Source organism: Argopecten irradians, chromosome 12 (genome assembly GCF_041381155.1).
Source record: "Argopecten irradians isolate NY chromosome 12, Ai_NY, whole genome shotgun sequence".
Lineage (NCBI taxonomy): Eukaryota > Metazoa > Mollusca > Bivalvia > Pectinida > Pectinidae > Argopecten > Argopecten irradians.
Window position 1 is genome coordinate 10122801 of NC_091145.1, and position 16786 is coordinate 10139586.

At 34.6% G+C, this 16786-nt stretch overlaps 1 protein-coding gene across 7 annotated transcripts in view; it reads right to left on the reverse strand.

The window, feature by feature from the left end:
• The window catches only part of LOC138335940 (dynein axonemal heavy chain 3-like), a 120058-nt gene that overhangs the window by 66246 nt on the left and 37026 nt on the right, over positions 1–16786 (reverse strand). For all 7 annotated transcript variants that reach the window (XM_069285145.1, XM_069285143.1, XM_069285142.1 and 4 more), the window contains 16 exons: positions 11018–11194; positions 10180–10348; positions 9652–9790; positions 8988–9092; positions 8323–8453; positions 7634–7832; positions 6622–6828; positions 5939–6192; positions 5311–5515; positions 4443–4646; positions 3881–4011; positions 3412–3607; positions 2652–2846; positions 1711–1899; positions 952–1080; positions 251–451 (listed from right to left, as the gene is read on the reverse strand). In XM_069285145.1, coding sequence (XP_069141246.1) covers positions 251–451; positions 952–1080; positions 1711–1899; positions 2652–2846; positions 3412–3607; positions 3881–4011; positions 4443–4646; positions 5311–5515; positions 5939–6192; positions 6622–6828; positions 7634–7832; positions 8323–8453; positions 8988–9092; positions 9652–9790; positions 10180–10348; positions 11018–11194 — 2831 coding nt within the window. The remainder of the gene's footprint in view (positions 1–250; positions 452–951; positions 1081–1710; positions 1900–2651; positions 2847–3411; positions 3608–3880; positions 4012–4442; positions 4647–5310; positions 5516–5938; positions 6193–6621; positions 6829–7633; positions 7833–8322; positions 8454–8987; positions 9093–9651; positions 9791–10179; positions 10349–11017; positions 11195–16786) is intronic.

Below are 16786 nucleotides of genomic sequence, written 5' to 3' on the forward strand. Positions count from 1 at the left end.
CTTTCTTAGCAAAAAAAAAAAAAGTTATTCTTATGATTCAATATACAAACTTTTTTTTTAATTGAGATTAAAAGAGCACATGTCTTGGATATGTTTTATGATATCTCGAAACAAACTTAAGTCAAACACTGACTTAAGTCATAAATTTTCATGTAGGTTACATTAGGAGAAAAAGCTAAGTTTCGACTTAAGTCTGCACTTTTGCTTCGAGAAATTGGGGCCTGATATTGATGAAAACAAAGCTACTTACAAGTCGGATATCCCACTCATTGATCTGTGTTTCAAACGGACCTATGAATGGGGACCCTTTCATGGTGGTTGTCTTGACGATGTGATCGTCAAGGAGAACCTGTATTTCGTCTGGTGCAGAAAGTATATTAATTCCTGAATCTTTGTAAGGAACAAAGCCGAAATGCATATTCTCCCAATCATCCTTCATCTTTGTCAGAGCCTTTTAAATAAAAATAAAACACCATTAAATATCAGATCACTAACTCATTAAAAACAAAACAAATCCATTAAAGTCACACTATATGTAACTGAGCAGCAAAAAGTTAGATTTGACCCCGATTATTAGTATTTGTAGATGTAGTTGAAATTAAGTTACATTAAAGAATATTTAAAATGATTTCTTAATAACTTTGGTACTGCAGTTGTTGAAAGTAGATAATTGTTAACATGCCTTCATTTTAAACTGGTCACCATAGAAGTAATACGATTGTTGCTGAATGGAAGTCGTAAAGTTCATGCCTCATTATCAGAGGAGTTCAGAGTGACGTTACGTTGTTACGTTAGTCACATGGCGTTCCAACAATAATGTTAAAATGTCCAAAAAACATTAAAAATAATAACTTAATCAAAGATCATAGTGTCAATGCAGTTCGTTTAATTAGCAAATAATTTCCAATCTTTGAAATCGGTGGAGAATATTGTTAACCAGTGTAGGTGTACCTTTTCGAGGGCAAACTCTTTGCTGGCTTGTGAGCTGATCTCCATGAGAACGTCCAGGTATTTATCTAGCTCCATCTGTAGGACTTCAATCAGAGGCGTTTCTTCTGATGGTGCCATGTTAAACCCAACCTAGAGTAGAAAAGTAAATATTGTAAGTATCATGATGATTTCTATATTTCATAAACTAAGATTTTATTTTAAAAATCTCCAATGAATGTTGATTTTACTGCAATATGTTTATTGTTACAATTACTGATATTTCAGATACGAGTATTATAGTAATTGATAATACAGCTTTAAATTTAATATGCACAATGTGTGGAAAATATGCATAAAATCAATTGTCATCTTGCTAAATAAATAATTTGGTAGAGAAAGATCCAAAATTCCTGAAGATTGACTGTGCAATGGAAAAGACTTAATCTAAAAGCACATGATGACATACATATCATTGAAGATGCTCCACCGCTGACAAATGATAATTTTTTCTCTTTAAAAAACAGGAGCAGACAAATTAGTATTTTTCTTCAGTTACAAAAGTTACTTACTTTACACCATTACCATCACTGAAAAAATTGAGCTTCTTATTTTTCTTCAAGATCAAAATATCAAAAATAATAAATTGCGTCCAGAAAAAATTCCATGTCAATATGTCCTATATGGAATGAAGTACTGATTGCAAATTCGGCGGTGGAGCATCTTTAAATAGCACCAATATTTATGATTTGCTGACATTTCCGATGCCTTAATTTAGGCTACCTTTTCGTTCATCATGTCCCAGTGACGTTTCTTGATGCCTGGATTACACAGCGCATTGATCAGAGGCATGTTGATCTTGAACTTTTCAAGCTTTGATTTGATAGAGATGGAAGCACGCATCGGTCCTTTGAAATCTGGGTGAGCAAACTGCTTGGTGAGCTTGTAGGCTGTTCTCCATAGCGTTTGTACCTATAGACAATATGTATACATGCATTGATGAAAAATACTGATTTCATAAAATCTTCAAAAAAATTATGTTTGGACGGATCTCAAAAAACTGAGGACTTTAACTCAATTTTCAACAGTGATGAGAGAGTTCCAACATTCAATACATGATGATAATCAAAGTCATCAAAAATACAAAAAATCTGCTGTAAAATACACTCAGTTCTCCTGAATTCAAAACCACAGGGATTATTAGACTGGCGATAGACACTAATATCATTCCCCAGTATGACTTCACATGTTTATTTTATAGTTATACATGTATAGGTAAAAAAATGTATATATTTCTCACAAGTTTTACTCTCATTTTCAAAATTAAAATTTTGAACTCATGAGAATTCTTTATTATACATCCCATTAGATATAACATCACCCTAATTAAGCCAGAATTAATACTATTTCTGGAATTCTGGTCATTCTCAACGCTAGTATCTGTGGGGTGACTGTTCAAAATCGTTTGGTTATTTCTTTCACCCCTGAAATTTCATAATGAAACTGATCCAACTTTAGTTTTGGAATAGTTCAAATCTATCATCAGGGGTCAATGAGTAATTGGTCTATTTTTTTTTAATTGGTAATAAGTCATTTAATATACTCTTATCTTTAATTTCACTTGCTAAAATATCCAGAGCTGAGCAAGACTTTTCTTAATGAATGACCTGAAATGTTGTAACATGTGAGAAGAGTCCATTTATTACAATGGGATGACAACAAACCTCTTCCTCCACCACCTCAGCATTAACCTCCAGGAGGGGTCCGTTCATCCACTTATCGTGCTCCTTGTGGAAGGTTACGGCGGTATTCCAGAGTTTCTCGTACGGCTCACGGGCGACCATGATATCCTGTATCTGGTTGTATGGGGTAACGCTCTCCAGTTCCAATAACTGTTCCTCTCGGTTAATCTTCGCTTTCTGTCCGAACATAAAATACAAAGCAGATGAAAACCGAGATTTTCATTTGGGACGTTTTTTGTATTTTGTTTTCGGAGAGCAGGCGAATATCAATCGTAGGATGATAGGATGAAATGTATGTATGTGTTAAACATTGGAGTTATTGTACATGACAAACATGACAACAAATGTACAAAATCTAGACATACTGGGTGAAGATTTATCATGGTACAAATATTTTTGAAAGACTAATTGAAATGGACACCATTGAACACTGACTATGATGATGTGGAACAAGATAAAGTAAAACTGGAACTGTCCACAGAGTGGACAACTCCTGCTGCACCCTATGTATTTTACTTAACTCCCCTTTATGTCAGGGTTCTGTGTACCAAATTTTATCAAAATCTGTCGAGTAGTTAAGGAGGAGTTCGTGGCACAAAGTTATGTCTACAGAACAACTCATATGATATTTGGCGAAAGATCTGGTCCTTGGAATTGGTACTTTACGACGTCAAACCAATGACTTTTTACTTCGGAACCTGAAGGAAAGAAAACATTTTTCAAAACCAATCCTGTATCTAACCTCCTCAAGGAATCCCTCTAGTCTCTGTTCTATATCACGGAGGTCCTGTACGTAATTCTCCGCCTCCGACATTCGGTCACGGTGAGCGAATGACGCCACCTGTTTGGCCGTCTCGTCCAACTGGTTCTGGAAATTCTTCTTCTTGTCCCGTAACTTTTGGCAATAGATGTCATGTTCTCTTTGTAGTTTGTTTTCACTGTAAAAAAACATTAAGATGAATATAAGATATTTTGTATAATTACAAGAGGCCCACAGGGCATGTATCACTAAGTTGGATTATTTCAGTTCCTGATCATGCAATGACCATTAATATTTTTTTTGCTGAAATAGATTTTGATTTAACCTTGAATAACCTTGAATAATTACACAATGATTTATTTAACCTTTGACCATGGTTAATATGAGGAATACTTTGACCTTTGCCACAAACAAGATGAATGATGACCTTGACCCTGTGACCTTAACTTACGTGTTGGTAATGATTGGTACGATGCGGTCGGCCCAGGAGAAGGTGCTGTTATTTAGGATGATGTCGTCTTTGGGTAGATATGTATACTCCAACAGGAACATCAGGTTACCAGCCGCAACCTCTTGTTTATCCTGAAACACAATTAATTCTTAAATGATAAATAATTTGTAATGAAATGTCCATGGTATTTTCATCCTTAGGATGACGTCTTGCTCTTTTCCTATACTTTTATAACTTTTTCATGCATACATTCATCTAGCTGATATTCAAATATAAATATAAACTACCGGTAAATTATAATATCTGGACTCAAAGAAAATAAACAATCACCGCATCGAACCCTTTGATGTGTCTTTTACCTCCTTTTTCAGGCTTCAAATTTTGATTAAATGCAGACAGAAAATATGAATATTACTTTGTTTCTTTATTTAACTTCTTTTTCAATTATATTTCTTGGCTAACACTTTATGCATTATATTTTATTGGTTTCATCAAGCATCCCATTAATGTTCTGAAATTTCATTTAAACATCTTAAGTTTGATGTTAATAATTGGTACCAACCTTGAGTTCTAAGAGTTCGCCACACTTGAGACTTTCTACATAATTCTTAAGTTTAACGAGCTCTTCTGTGTTCTCTGCCTGCATGGCCACACTTTTGACGATGGTGTCATACTGTTTACAAATTCCTCGGTTGAATTTGTGGCTGGTATCCATGATGTTGGTGACAAGGATCTCTATGAGATAACGTGCTCTGTCGATCAACCACTGAAATAATCAAACATCAATATTTATATTCTGAATTTGCATATTACAGAGTTATCTGCCCTTGCAGGTAGGTATTGATTGTGACGTCATGTGTTTGCTAGCGTAACTTCATACTTTTTGGAGAAAACAGCTTGAATAGTGCTCATAAAATAATGACATAACAATCGATACCTACCCGCAAGGGAGCTAATTCTGTAATATGCAAAGAAGGAATACATATACATGTAATATATTTCAATTCAGTTGAAATCTGCTTTGGTGTTTATGATGGAGAGGTTCTTGTTTGTGAGGTGGCACAGCATGTCAGATGAACAGCAACAGTTATAAGTTGCTTTGAACCTTCAGTATTGATGGTGTTATTCTTTAAGAACATCAACTTTTGTAAAGTTAGATTTTACACATTGGCTTTGGTATATTACAACAATTCAAAAAGACGTGGTTTGGATATTAAACAGTACATATGTAATAGTAACAATGTCTTTGATAAAAGTGACTCCTCATAGCCCTCATAGATCTTGACAAATAGAAGTATTTTATGAAAAAGTTCTTTTCTGGTTTTCGACAAAAATGATCAACAATTTTTTTCTATTGCTTTTGCTGATTTACAAGTTTCTCATAAAAATTAAAAATTGTTTTCTGAGAACCTTTTGGATTGTTTACAAACCTTATTAATGTGATTACAGTCCAGAAGAAAGAAATGCATCGGGATGAATACAGGAAGAGACCCGATTTCCGAAGCCTTTTTCTTCAGTATCTCTATTTCCTTCACGTATTCCCTGAGGGGACGCTCACGGCCAACAAACTTCTGTATTTTCTGTACCATTTCCACTGACAACAGGTACTTGTAGGGCTCATACACAGCCTTGTAGCTGTAATATAAAATAAACCAGGGTTAGAGCAAAGAACAATATCTTCATTTAATGGGCACATATTTCTAAAACTAGAAAAATAAGTTTTATCTCAATAACAGAAATTCATAAGAATAATAGGGGAATTTCATCATCAACATATTTTTAATCGAAAATACTGGATTTAGCTATATACAAATATTCAAATTTGAAATCAGATCAAATTAAAAGCATATATTTCCCCACCCTCCTTTTCCCAAATTCTTTCTTTTTAAATTTTTTTTTTTTCTACTAAATTTTTTTTGTATTTTGCTTTGTCCAAAATCGAATATGTAGCATATATTTCAGACTTTCATTTGTAAATTCCACGGTAATCCAAGCTTGCTTCTTGTTGATCTAAATATTTGTCAATGGTAATGTTAAGCACTGAACTTCCATCCATACCTGGTTGGTCCAAACTCGTTAGCCTTGATAACTGTTCGGATACGTTCCTTTGATGTGACAACAATCTCCTCCTCTATAAGTACAGTGGAGATGGTCTGATTTTCAGGGTCCTCGTACGCCTGGAAGAGCAGGTTGTTTATACACGGAAGTTCCTGTACGCTGGTCACCATTAGGTCGATAATGAGGCAGAAAAAGTCACAGACGTCCGGGAACGGTGGCTTAAACTTGAGACTGGCATGAGCCTCATCTTCCTCCTGATCAAGTAAATAACAAAAAAGTTTCACAAAGTTTTAACCAATGGATTGACAGTGCACAATCAAATTTGTAAAAGATATTTTCATTTATATTAAATTTAATGAAATTTTCATTTTCATGGTATTTAACAATTTCAAATCTGATAGATTGGATTCCATTAAGTATAAAGATTATTTGACAGGATATATTTGTCCAACCACAGCAGGCTAGGCCTTCAATTATTTCATTCAATCTATGCATATTACAGAGTTATCTGCCCTTCAATGACTGCGATGTCATTATTTCATGAGAAAAGCCCATATTGCTTTCTCTGAAAAATATATTGTTGTGCTCATAAAAACATGTCACAATTAATTCATACCTATACCTACAAGGGTAGATAACTCTAGATCTGATAACTGATTCAAATTCCCCCATACATTACTTACCATAAAGAATTTAACAGGATGCATCTTCTGTGGCAGGGCCAGCCCTTCCATAATGTTGTACACACCCTCGTACTTGTTGCCCTCGTAATACTTTTCCACAAGGTCAACAAGGTCAAGGACAGAGTTTGTCACACACGACCTCAGTAGATTGGACATAAGAGAGGACACACTGGCGAAGAAGTGGTCCATCTTCACCATCCGTAGACCCTGTAACATGATAGTGATCAGTAATAGTTTCTGTACAGGTACATACATTATTGGTGTTCTTCATTCAGCAATTACCAAAAATGTATTTTTTTAAATCTCGATACTTAAGATCACTTCTGTTTTCAACAAGTTTCCCTTACCTGCAAGTATCACTTAGTTCTATCAGTAGCCTAAAACTATTGTATACCAACTTTCTTTCGCAGCTACTTACTTTCACGATTTTCTATTTCAAAACAAATTTGCAAAGATTTATATTCGCAGATTTGAAAGTATGACTGGAAATTCCTATCAGTATCAATGATGTAGATGTTAGTTTGCATAGATAAACCTTCGCGAATTTATTTGGATCATGAAATTCGCAAAAGCAAATTGCACACAATGGAAAGTAAATACAGTTGATATGGTCTTGTATGGTTCATTTCTAATTTTGAGATAATAGAAATATCTCATACAATCATGAAGCATTTTCTATCCTCTCCCACTGGTATTTTCTGAGGTTTAACATTATCATTAAAATAGGATCATGGGGGTTTGAATGTAGTAAAATGACGCTGTTTTGAGTTTGATCAGCCTACCTTCCAGCGATTGTGATGGTAATAGTTTTGGTTGGACTTTATGACATAACAAACACAGAAAGCTGGGACTTATCTGTTCTCATTTTACTATCTTAAAACTATGGTATTAATGCAAACATCCCTAGAATTTAACAATGGAATGTTCTAGTCCTTGAATTAGAAGAGTCCAATGTGTCTTTAGGGGTGAATGAGTTGACTTCACTATAAAACTCTTCAAGCATTCAACATACAGGGTCATCTTGGGGCATCCACCTCTCTACTTCGTCCCGTTGACTGTCCACCAAATCACAACATTCCTGTAACCATTGGTTACGTAATAGCGTTGCTCCTGAAGTACTTGAATTCTGCACATGCTTCAGAAACGTTTCCATGGTAACAGGCATAATTTTCCTCAAGCCTGGTAGGTCAATCAGTCTAAATGATCCATATCTATTAAAGGGAGATAATTCAATTCAGTTACCCTATATGAGTCAGTTGGAAAAAAATATTTAAGGGAGGCAATTCAAACTAAACACATAATTTGTTTAATTCAAATCATGAGTACATTATTGAATTAAATTTTTCATTTTCAATTATAGCTTAACTATCAGCAGCGTACACTTCATAAGTAGATATCAATTTTGTTTAAAAAAATAAAGGTATGTATCCTCTGTATGGTTAAAAAAAAGTCGCTAAACAGCATCTCCTTGGCGTATGCCTTCGAGTATTTGAAAAAATCAAGTACGATCTACAGTTGCTTTGGATAAGAACTAATTCACTTAAAAGCAGTACATTTCTTAATGATTATGTGTTATTTCAAGCATACTACAACCTTAATCACAATATTTTTAAAAGTTTTGACCCAACAAAAAATATTGGTTATGCCTAAATATTCAGATTAACAGTAAAGTTCGGATATCAGATCTCATTGTTGACATACTTTGATTCGAAGTGGTACAGAATAGTGTACATTATGGGATGTGTGATGTATAAATCTCTCCTCATGAAATCTCGTCGCTCTAGGACTGTCTGATGCCATGGAAAAACCTCTCTGCCCGCAGAGTTTGACGGCTGTAAAAAAAGAACGGTGTATAGTCTCGAAGTTATGACAACAACATAACATTGATATAATTATAAAATGTAACAAATAACTGGTAATAATCTTCCCTTTCTGATATCTAAAGGATTGCAATTCTCTTCAATTGTAAGAATTTCAAGAATAATGTAACATTTTTTTCTTATAGAAGAAAGCAATTTGGGGAGCATTAAATGTTTTAGCTAATAATCTACAAGATAATACCATATACGACCCAATAATCACCCATGTGCCTATAAATTAATAGCCCCTACCCCTTTTTGAGGCCTCATTTCAATGCCCAGGCATAAGACCAAAACTATTAAAATTGTATAGGTTTGCAATTATTTTGTCTTATTAAGCACTTTTTCATTTTTTTTTAAACAACCTGGGCGCTAAGTGGGTCAAATACAGTAATTAATGTTTTCTGTCACCTCAAACAATATTTTATGTAAGTAACATATTTAAGTTATCATTGACAATTTCCCAAACCTAATCCTGTCCTAGTTATCCAGTTAAGCTATCCTTACTTTCTCTGGCATCCAGACGCCCAGTCTCTGTTGTTCCTTAGGATCCAGCAGTATATAGTCGAGGATAGCTTTCTTAATGGCGTACTTCCTATCGTCATCCATTTCCTAAAACAGAAATATTTTTATGCATAATATAGGAGAACCATACTTTAAAAGCAGCAAAATTTTAATGGCAGTCCATCTTTGATACTTCAACACTCTGTCCCGATCTTTTAAACCATACTCATAAACATTACTACACATTGGTAGCATGGCATGCCTATTCTTTAGCTCAGATAACTTCAGACATAGATTACAGACCCCATTTGTCTGTTGATAAAGCTTGCAAAAATAAAGGTATGTTAAAGTCATACTTATTATGCACAGCAAGCTTGAAAGAAATAAGATGAAATCTCAATTTTTTATAAAGTAAATTTAATGGGACTTATTCACATACCACGTGATACCCGATAACGTTTGTGCGGGACAAGTATCTCATCTCCAATGGTGATGGAACATAACTCTTTGTATTTGTAATCTTCCTGTGGAGTGATGTTAGCGCGGGATATCATCTTTAAACAAAATTCCATCACCAATAGAAACAATAGTACCATAAAACGTTATCAGGTATCACATGGTACATGAATTAGTCCCACTGAGTTTTCCGTTCATTTTAATTGGTTACCTTAAGAAAATGTTTACAGGCCGCTGGTACGGACAAACGTAGCTCCTTGGGGACAAAGTTATAGATTCCCTGTATGGTTTCCTTGGATACGGGCGACACCATGTAGTTGTCAATAGCCTTTTCCACTAACTGATAGTACCTATGGGAAGAAAAAATCAAATGGTGACACCTGTTTATCATTCCACATGATTACTATATATTTAACTTATACACCCCTGAAGACTTAAATGACCTCTCCAATTCAAAGGCTGGAAGAGTTCATTTTTAAGTTTCGGTAGGGAATAGGTTACAGAAAATACAATAGAATAAATTGTCAAAAAACAAGAATTTTCATCATATCCTTGTTTCATATTCTTGGTAAAAGATTTGAAATAACTCTGTCTTGATTTCAGTCTTTTAAAATTATAATGGATACAATCTATATATGGTAAAATATTTTACATCACTTGAATTTTTCCTTCAGATTGGACAAAAATGGAGAAATTTATGAAAAAGAGCAGATCATTTGGAGTATTTATCTGTTTTTACCTCGGTTTGTCATCCTCTGTTGGGGTGCAGGGTCGTGATAACCCGTGGGTGGAGTAGTAAAATGGCGGGAAGATGACCTTCAGGACTGACAAGGTCATGTCATCATATCCTGTTGCCATTCGTAACTCGTCATCATCAACTCCACCCGAGTCATCATCTGATTCATCCTCTGTAAAAAAAAAATTCTTGTATTTATCTGATTGCAAGATGTTATCAAACAATGCACATGTATCCACTCAATGTCGGAGCATACACAATGCAATATGCAAAAGTTATATGCGATACAGTATATCCAGCAGTTTGATAGACAGCTGACAAATTGTCAATCATATCTGAGGTGCAATATGACTAGAAAAAATTACAAGCCTGGAAAATTCCTTTTTTAGAATCTCTTTGGAACACTATTCATGAAGCAGTGAAAATGAAATATGTTGTAAGAGTTATCTCCACTTCTATTCTGCATGATCATACTAGATATTATTTCAGGGGCCTGTAGCATTTGAATTGGGAAAATGCTATGTTTATTCTTTCTTGTAATATATATATTTCTGAGCCTTTTTCTCTTTATTAAGGAAAATATTCACATGATATTGGGAAAACAAAGTGAATGACCTAATTTTATTTCCTCTCAAATCCATCCTAAATAGTCACTGGACATTCATGTTATGTACAACTGAGTGAGATGATGGACTGTATAAATTATGTCCCTTTTATTTTCTACACTAATAACTCATTCACCCCTGAAATCTCATAATGGACTGGTCTGGTCTTTGATTTAGAAGAGTTTAAATGTGTCTTTAGGGGTGAATGAGTAATCCAAGAGACATATGAAACTAACCTTGTGACTGAGCCTCCTGCAGTACTGGCATGTCGTGTATAAATGGGGGTGACGAGGGACGTCCACTGTCTACGCTGTCGTCTACACTGACAGAGCTAAATCTTGTCGCTTCCTCTCCTCGAGCTCCTCCCGAACTGTGATGGTGGGAACTGGCTGTGTAGCTCTGTGACAGGGTTCCTGGAACAGATAAAAATTTCAAATCTGGTCAACAATAATAGCATATCTTTTTGTTATCAATTTCAAAGTACAAATTGGTGGTAGCTACATCTTGTAGGCTGAACCCAAACCCGCACAAGTTGGGAAAAACACCCTTTATATAGAAATAGTGAAATCGCTCTTATAGTTGATCTCAGTAAGCAATGTAACTTTTTAGATGGACAATCTTGTCTGTAAAAACTTGAACTATCACCAGAGTGGATGACTGATGTCAGGGTTCTGTGTACCAAATTTTATTTAGATCTGTGAAGCAGTTTTGGAAGAATTTGTCGGACAAAGTTGTGTCTACAGACAGACAGACGGACCTAGGGACAACTTGATTCCAGTATTGTGGGGGGTATAAAAAAACTTTTCTAATAAAATCTGTTATATCCTATTGAATACAATATAGGAATTTTACAATATACTGTGGAACATGTCAATATTTTTCTTTATTTTTTTTTTCATATGGGATGCAGAACGATAGTTTGATGCAATATTTTAAGAGGCAGAATTAACTTCACTGAATTCTCCTTCAGACCTTTTAGACCAGTACCTAAAACCTGTCCAATTTGAGCCATAAAATTCCAAGCCAGAGATTAAGGACTGGTAGTCGAATGGCGAACACCTTCATTACTTTTACATAATGGCCCCTTATGTATTTCTAAAAAATCCTAATAGGTTTTGAGTAGAACTTTTAACTGCACAGAATTATTATCGACAGAAACATATAGTAAATTGACATCCCAATGGCTGGGATCAATCTGTAAATGTGATAATCAATAAACGATAACAAAGAACAATTGGGAAATGTTGTTTGCCCGATCAGTAAGATCTGCCGAGGAAAAAATTATGATTAATACTCCGCCCTGAGGCAACAGTGATCTTTTATATTGGATCAGCGTGTCGGACCGAATTCTTTCAAATTAAAAATGGTTAAAAGATTTAAACAAGCAAGAATGGAATATTTAAAGTATATTAATCTTAAATGGTTTAAAAGGTTTTTCTGTCACCTAATTCCCAAAGAAAACACGGGATTAAGCCCGACACAGCCCAGATGTAAACAGTAAAATAGAGGTTAACTGGGATCAGAGAATAAAAGCCAAACAGTACTAATAGTCTTATCACTTTGGTATAAATGCCAAGGAATGTTGGGTCTTAGACGAAAAATAAAAACTCAGATATATCGGTAAGGGTATCACAGGACACAGGAACTTAATTCTTTTTTATATAACAAGTAAGGTTAATTAAAAAATTATTTCATTTTCTGTTTTTGGTCCTGTAGGTTCCAATATCCAAACTTGGATACTTGAAGGCTATCGAGAAAGTGGTAAGAATAAAGATAATAGTTAAATTACAACAAAACAGAGTATGTGATAATTTCATATTTTCTTCTACCGGTCTCACCTGATAAAGCCCAAATCTTCAGTTTTCAAGAGTAATATAATTCTTATAAAAGTACAATTATTCAAATAAGATTATGTTTTGTAACGATTTAATTATTTAAATCAAGGTCATAATGAAGCCTGGAGTTAGCCTTGTAGTACACACCTTTGTTTTTCACCACCAACACAAATGTGTCAAAAACCTACTTATAATAGTTAATTATATAAAAGTTATATACTAATCTGTACTTATAGAAAGTCTAGGCTTAATCTCCACTCCTTGACTCATTCCAATGAACTTGTTAGTCTGATTAGCCTCTTAACATATATAATAATTTGCCATATTATTAATTACTGAAAATTTCCATCAAATAATAATGGTCAGAAGTTAATTTGGCTCTTATTTCTCAAAACAAAAGTGCAGACTTAGGTCAAAATGCAAGTATTTCTCCTTGTGTAACTTATATGAAAATTTTTGACGTAAGCCAGTTTTAGACATTAAAAATTGGGTGTTGTTTTAATAAATCAGGGCCTGGACCAATTTTCATCTTATTTGATTTATAGGAAATTTGACATATTAAATGATCAACATTTCTAAACAAGAAAGATAATAATTAAGTACTTTACAAGTATGATAAGCTAGACAGATGATAGAGATAAAAGAACAATGAGAATAAAAGGATAGAGAACAAGGGAGATAATCAACAAAGAACAAAGGGAGATAATCAACAAAGAATATTGGATATTCATTGAAAAACAATAACACTATTCATTTGCTTTGTTTGTTCAGCAAATATATTTTAGAATCAAAAGATTCGTTTTAAAAAGGCCATTATTTAATCATTGATTATTTCCTTACACCTCTGTAATCTTAAACAGTAGCCAGTATTGTCTGGGTTGAAGGGTTTAATATATAATATATATCGAGCCAGATTGATTCTTTCCCACAAAGATCTGTTCATAACAGATATAGGTGATCACAGGTGCCATGTGACTGTCAGTCTGAAATATCAACGATCAGCAAAACTATAGAAACGTCCTTCAGATATAAATGTTGCAGAAGATGAGAAAATGACCGGGTTTTGGACCTTGGATCTCTAAACACTAGTACTAGCTGGATGCTCTACCGTTTGAGCTACTTTGTCACCAATGTGTGACCCAGACCAGTAGTCTCGTTATAGCCCTGCCTCCACATCAAATTATGAAATCAGGTTGCATATGTGACATAACAAATATGAAAAATACTTTTAAAATTCGCCCTCGAATGACCATTAGGGTACTTACCAACTTTTCTAAATGAACTGAATATCTAACAGAACTCTAATTAAATATGAAATAAAACTGGTTCGGACAACCTGAACATTTTTTCTGTTGATTCATTGTTTTTTAACCTGTATGAATCTTTACTATGATAAACTGTGACAAAATATATAATTTCCTTTTATATATGTAAAAGCAAGTTAACTATGGTTGGAATAGATTTTCAGTCTATCCACCACAACACTATATAACTTGAGTTTTTGGTTCTAACGTCCATGGTAGCTATAGGAGATAAACGATCACATTCAGTCCTTCACAACAAATATTGACATTTCACTTTTTCACCTGGCGAAAGCTTGACCTCTGCTATCGAGTTTCTGAAGAATTCACTTTGAAATACAGAATATAAATCAACCCGGATACAAATCTAGTGAAATTTTAAAACTTGTATTATACCCAGCCTATTTCAGGATTACTGAAATTGATCTCGTGGAATTTTAGACGATCCGCGATCTTTTATACGAGATTGTCAATTTATAATTGTCTGTATCAATCTAACCATACTTTTCACACAGAAGGATGTGATATTGAATTATGACTGTTATAAATAGCCAATACATACCTGTGTGAATAAGCTTATTACCTTACACTAGATCAACATACAGGTGGGAGAATAGCTCATAAACTGATAGGCTTTCCTTCCTATTGGAAATTCGACAACCCAAGTACACTTATATTGGTAGATCTTATGGTAAGTTACTGCATCTGTGGGTTTTATATAGAGGGGTCATATACCTCTACAAAGATAACAGCTAGTCATCATTCAAATATTTAATACCCTAGGTCACCATTAATCATCCTTTTTAACATAAAGTTCAATCCTTGATATTTTTTATTTACCCTTTGTAACCCATAACACTACCCTTAATCTTCCCCTTTAACATTAAGTTCAATCCTTGACTCTTTTTCTCTGCCCTTGGCACCCAAAAACAATAACTGAAATAACTGAAAAACTTATATTATTCTGAGTCACATATGAATGAACTGCTCTATATGTCTATCGAAAAAGTTGAAAAGTTGTTAGAAATTGTCTGAAAAATTGTACCAGCAGCTTTTAATCTGGGCTATATAAGTTTGAGGTCCATGTTAAATAATGGCTCCGGGTTGAAGGTTTTTTCTCTTGGAACTTTGGCTTTTCTTCATTATTCAAACTTTACATATTCTTAAACAACCCAGGTTGCTATTCCGTATTTGCATATTACAGAGTTATCTGCCCTTGCGGGTAGGTATTGATTGTGACGTCATTTGTTTTCGAGCGAAACGTCATACTTTTCAGAGAAAATGATGCGAATTGCGCTCACAAAATAATGACATAACAATTGATACCTACCTGCAAGGGCAGATAACTCTGTAATATGCAAAGACGGAATAGGACACAAACCAACCAAACCAAATTTAGATTTTCTAAAACAAAATAACACAAAACCAGTTCATTGATCCAAAATCAGTATATTATTAGACTGGATCTGGCCATTCAATGATAAACAACACAATATCATTCATATTTCATGTCTCTGTATTTTCTGTCAATATTATTGAATATATTAGTGTCAGTTTTAGCCTGAGATGTAGTTGGAGGTCACAAGAAAATCAGAAGAGGGGTAGAGGGCATATAATCGTCAGACTTTCCCACAAAGTACAAGACACCCATCAAGCAGTGCCGGCAGATCATTAATAATTAAAGGTACAAAAATACAGTTGTATTTAATACGAATTGGTATAGTCCGAGATCACAGGATGGTACAGTAGCTGGGGGAGAATACGGTAAAGAAGCAGACGGCCTCATGGCTGTCCTAGCTCCCGCTTCCACCTGGAAGGGTCAAGGTCAAGGTCTTCTTGTTGTAGCTGGTGACTACATCATATCAGATATTCACTGAAAGTTTATATCTAAGCGCAAAAATATGACATCAACTAAAAGTTTGGTTCTTATAAGATTATTTTTTACTTCAAATCCATTTTCAATATTTTAATTTTTACCACATAACTGTTTGCCTAAATAGATGCATGGCTCTGCCTAAGCTTAATTAACTTATTTTTCTGGTAATGTCCCATCAACAGTCATGGTCACTTAAAGGACGTGCTAGGTTCATAAAGTGGAGGAAATCCGGAGTACTCCGAGAAAAACCACCAACTAGCGGTCAGTACCTGGCAACTGCCCCACATGGGTTTCCAACTTGTAAACCTGACATGGAGGACTTTGAAGTGATTTTGTTAGAATACCTTAATCCCTCGGCCACCGCAGCCTCCAGACTAAACGAGTGTATGTTGGCATGATAAAAGTAGCTAAATTAGTTACAAATTTTTTAAAGAAGTTTTGAAGAGGTTAATAAGAACAATGAAAGGGTAAATTATTAGGAAAAGATCACTTTAAAAATAGGCTCCATCAGAGCTTTTTATATATAAACGTTAAAAAGTCCATTTTTCATATAAAAAACTGATGTCACTATGAGGTAAAAATTTGCATGCGTTGGTGTACCTTCCAGTGGTTAACAATTATAACCAAAACAGCAATTGTACACACGTCTGTAACCGGAGCCGTACCACCTGTATTTTCTACCTGACAGGTAAGTATGCACCCTCACACCCTAACGGTACAACGTTTACCCACCCACTTTCTAAACATAATGTCTCCTACCTGTATTTCTTTTATTTCTTCACTCTTTTCCTGATGGGTTGTGTGTAAGTAGAGTGAATGTAGAGGGTTGGGATGGGGGTGGGTGTGGGTTGTGGGGGTGGGGGTAGATCATGTTGAAAAAGACACATTAAAACAATTATGAGTATACAAGTTTAGCGAACCCCACAGGACTTTCTATATTTTCCTAAAATGTTATTTTGCATCAAAGGGACCTTACATATCAAGTAAATTAAA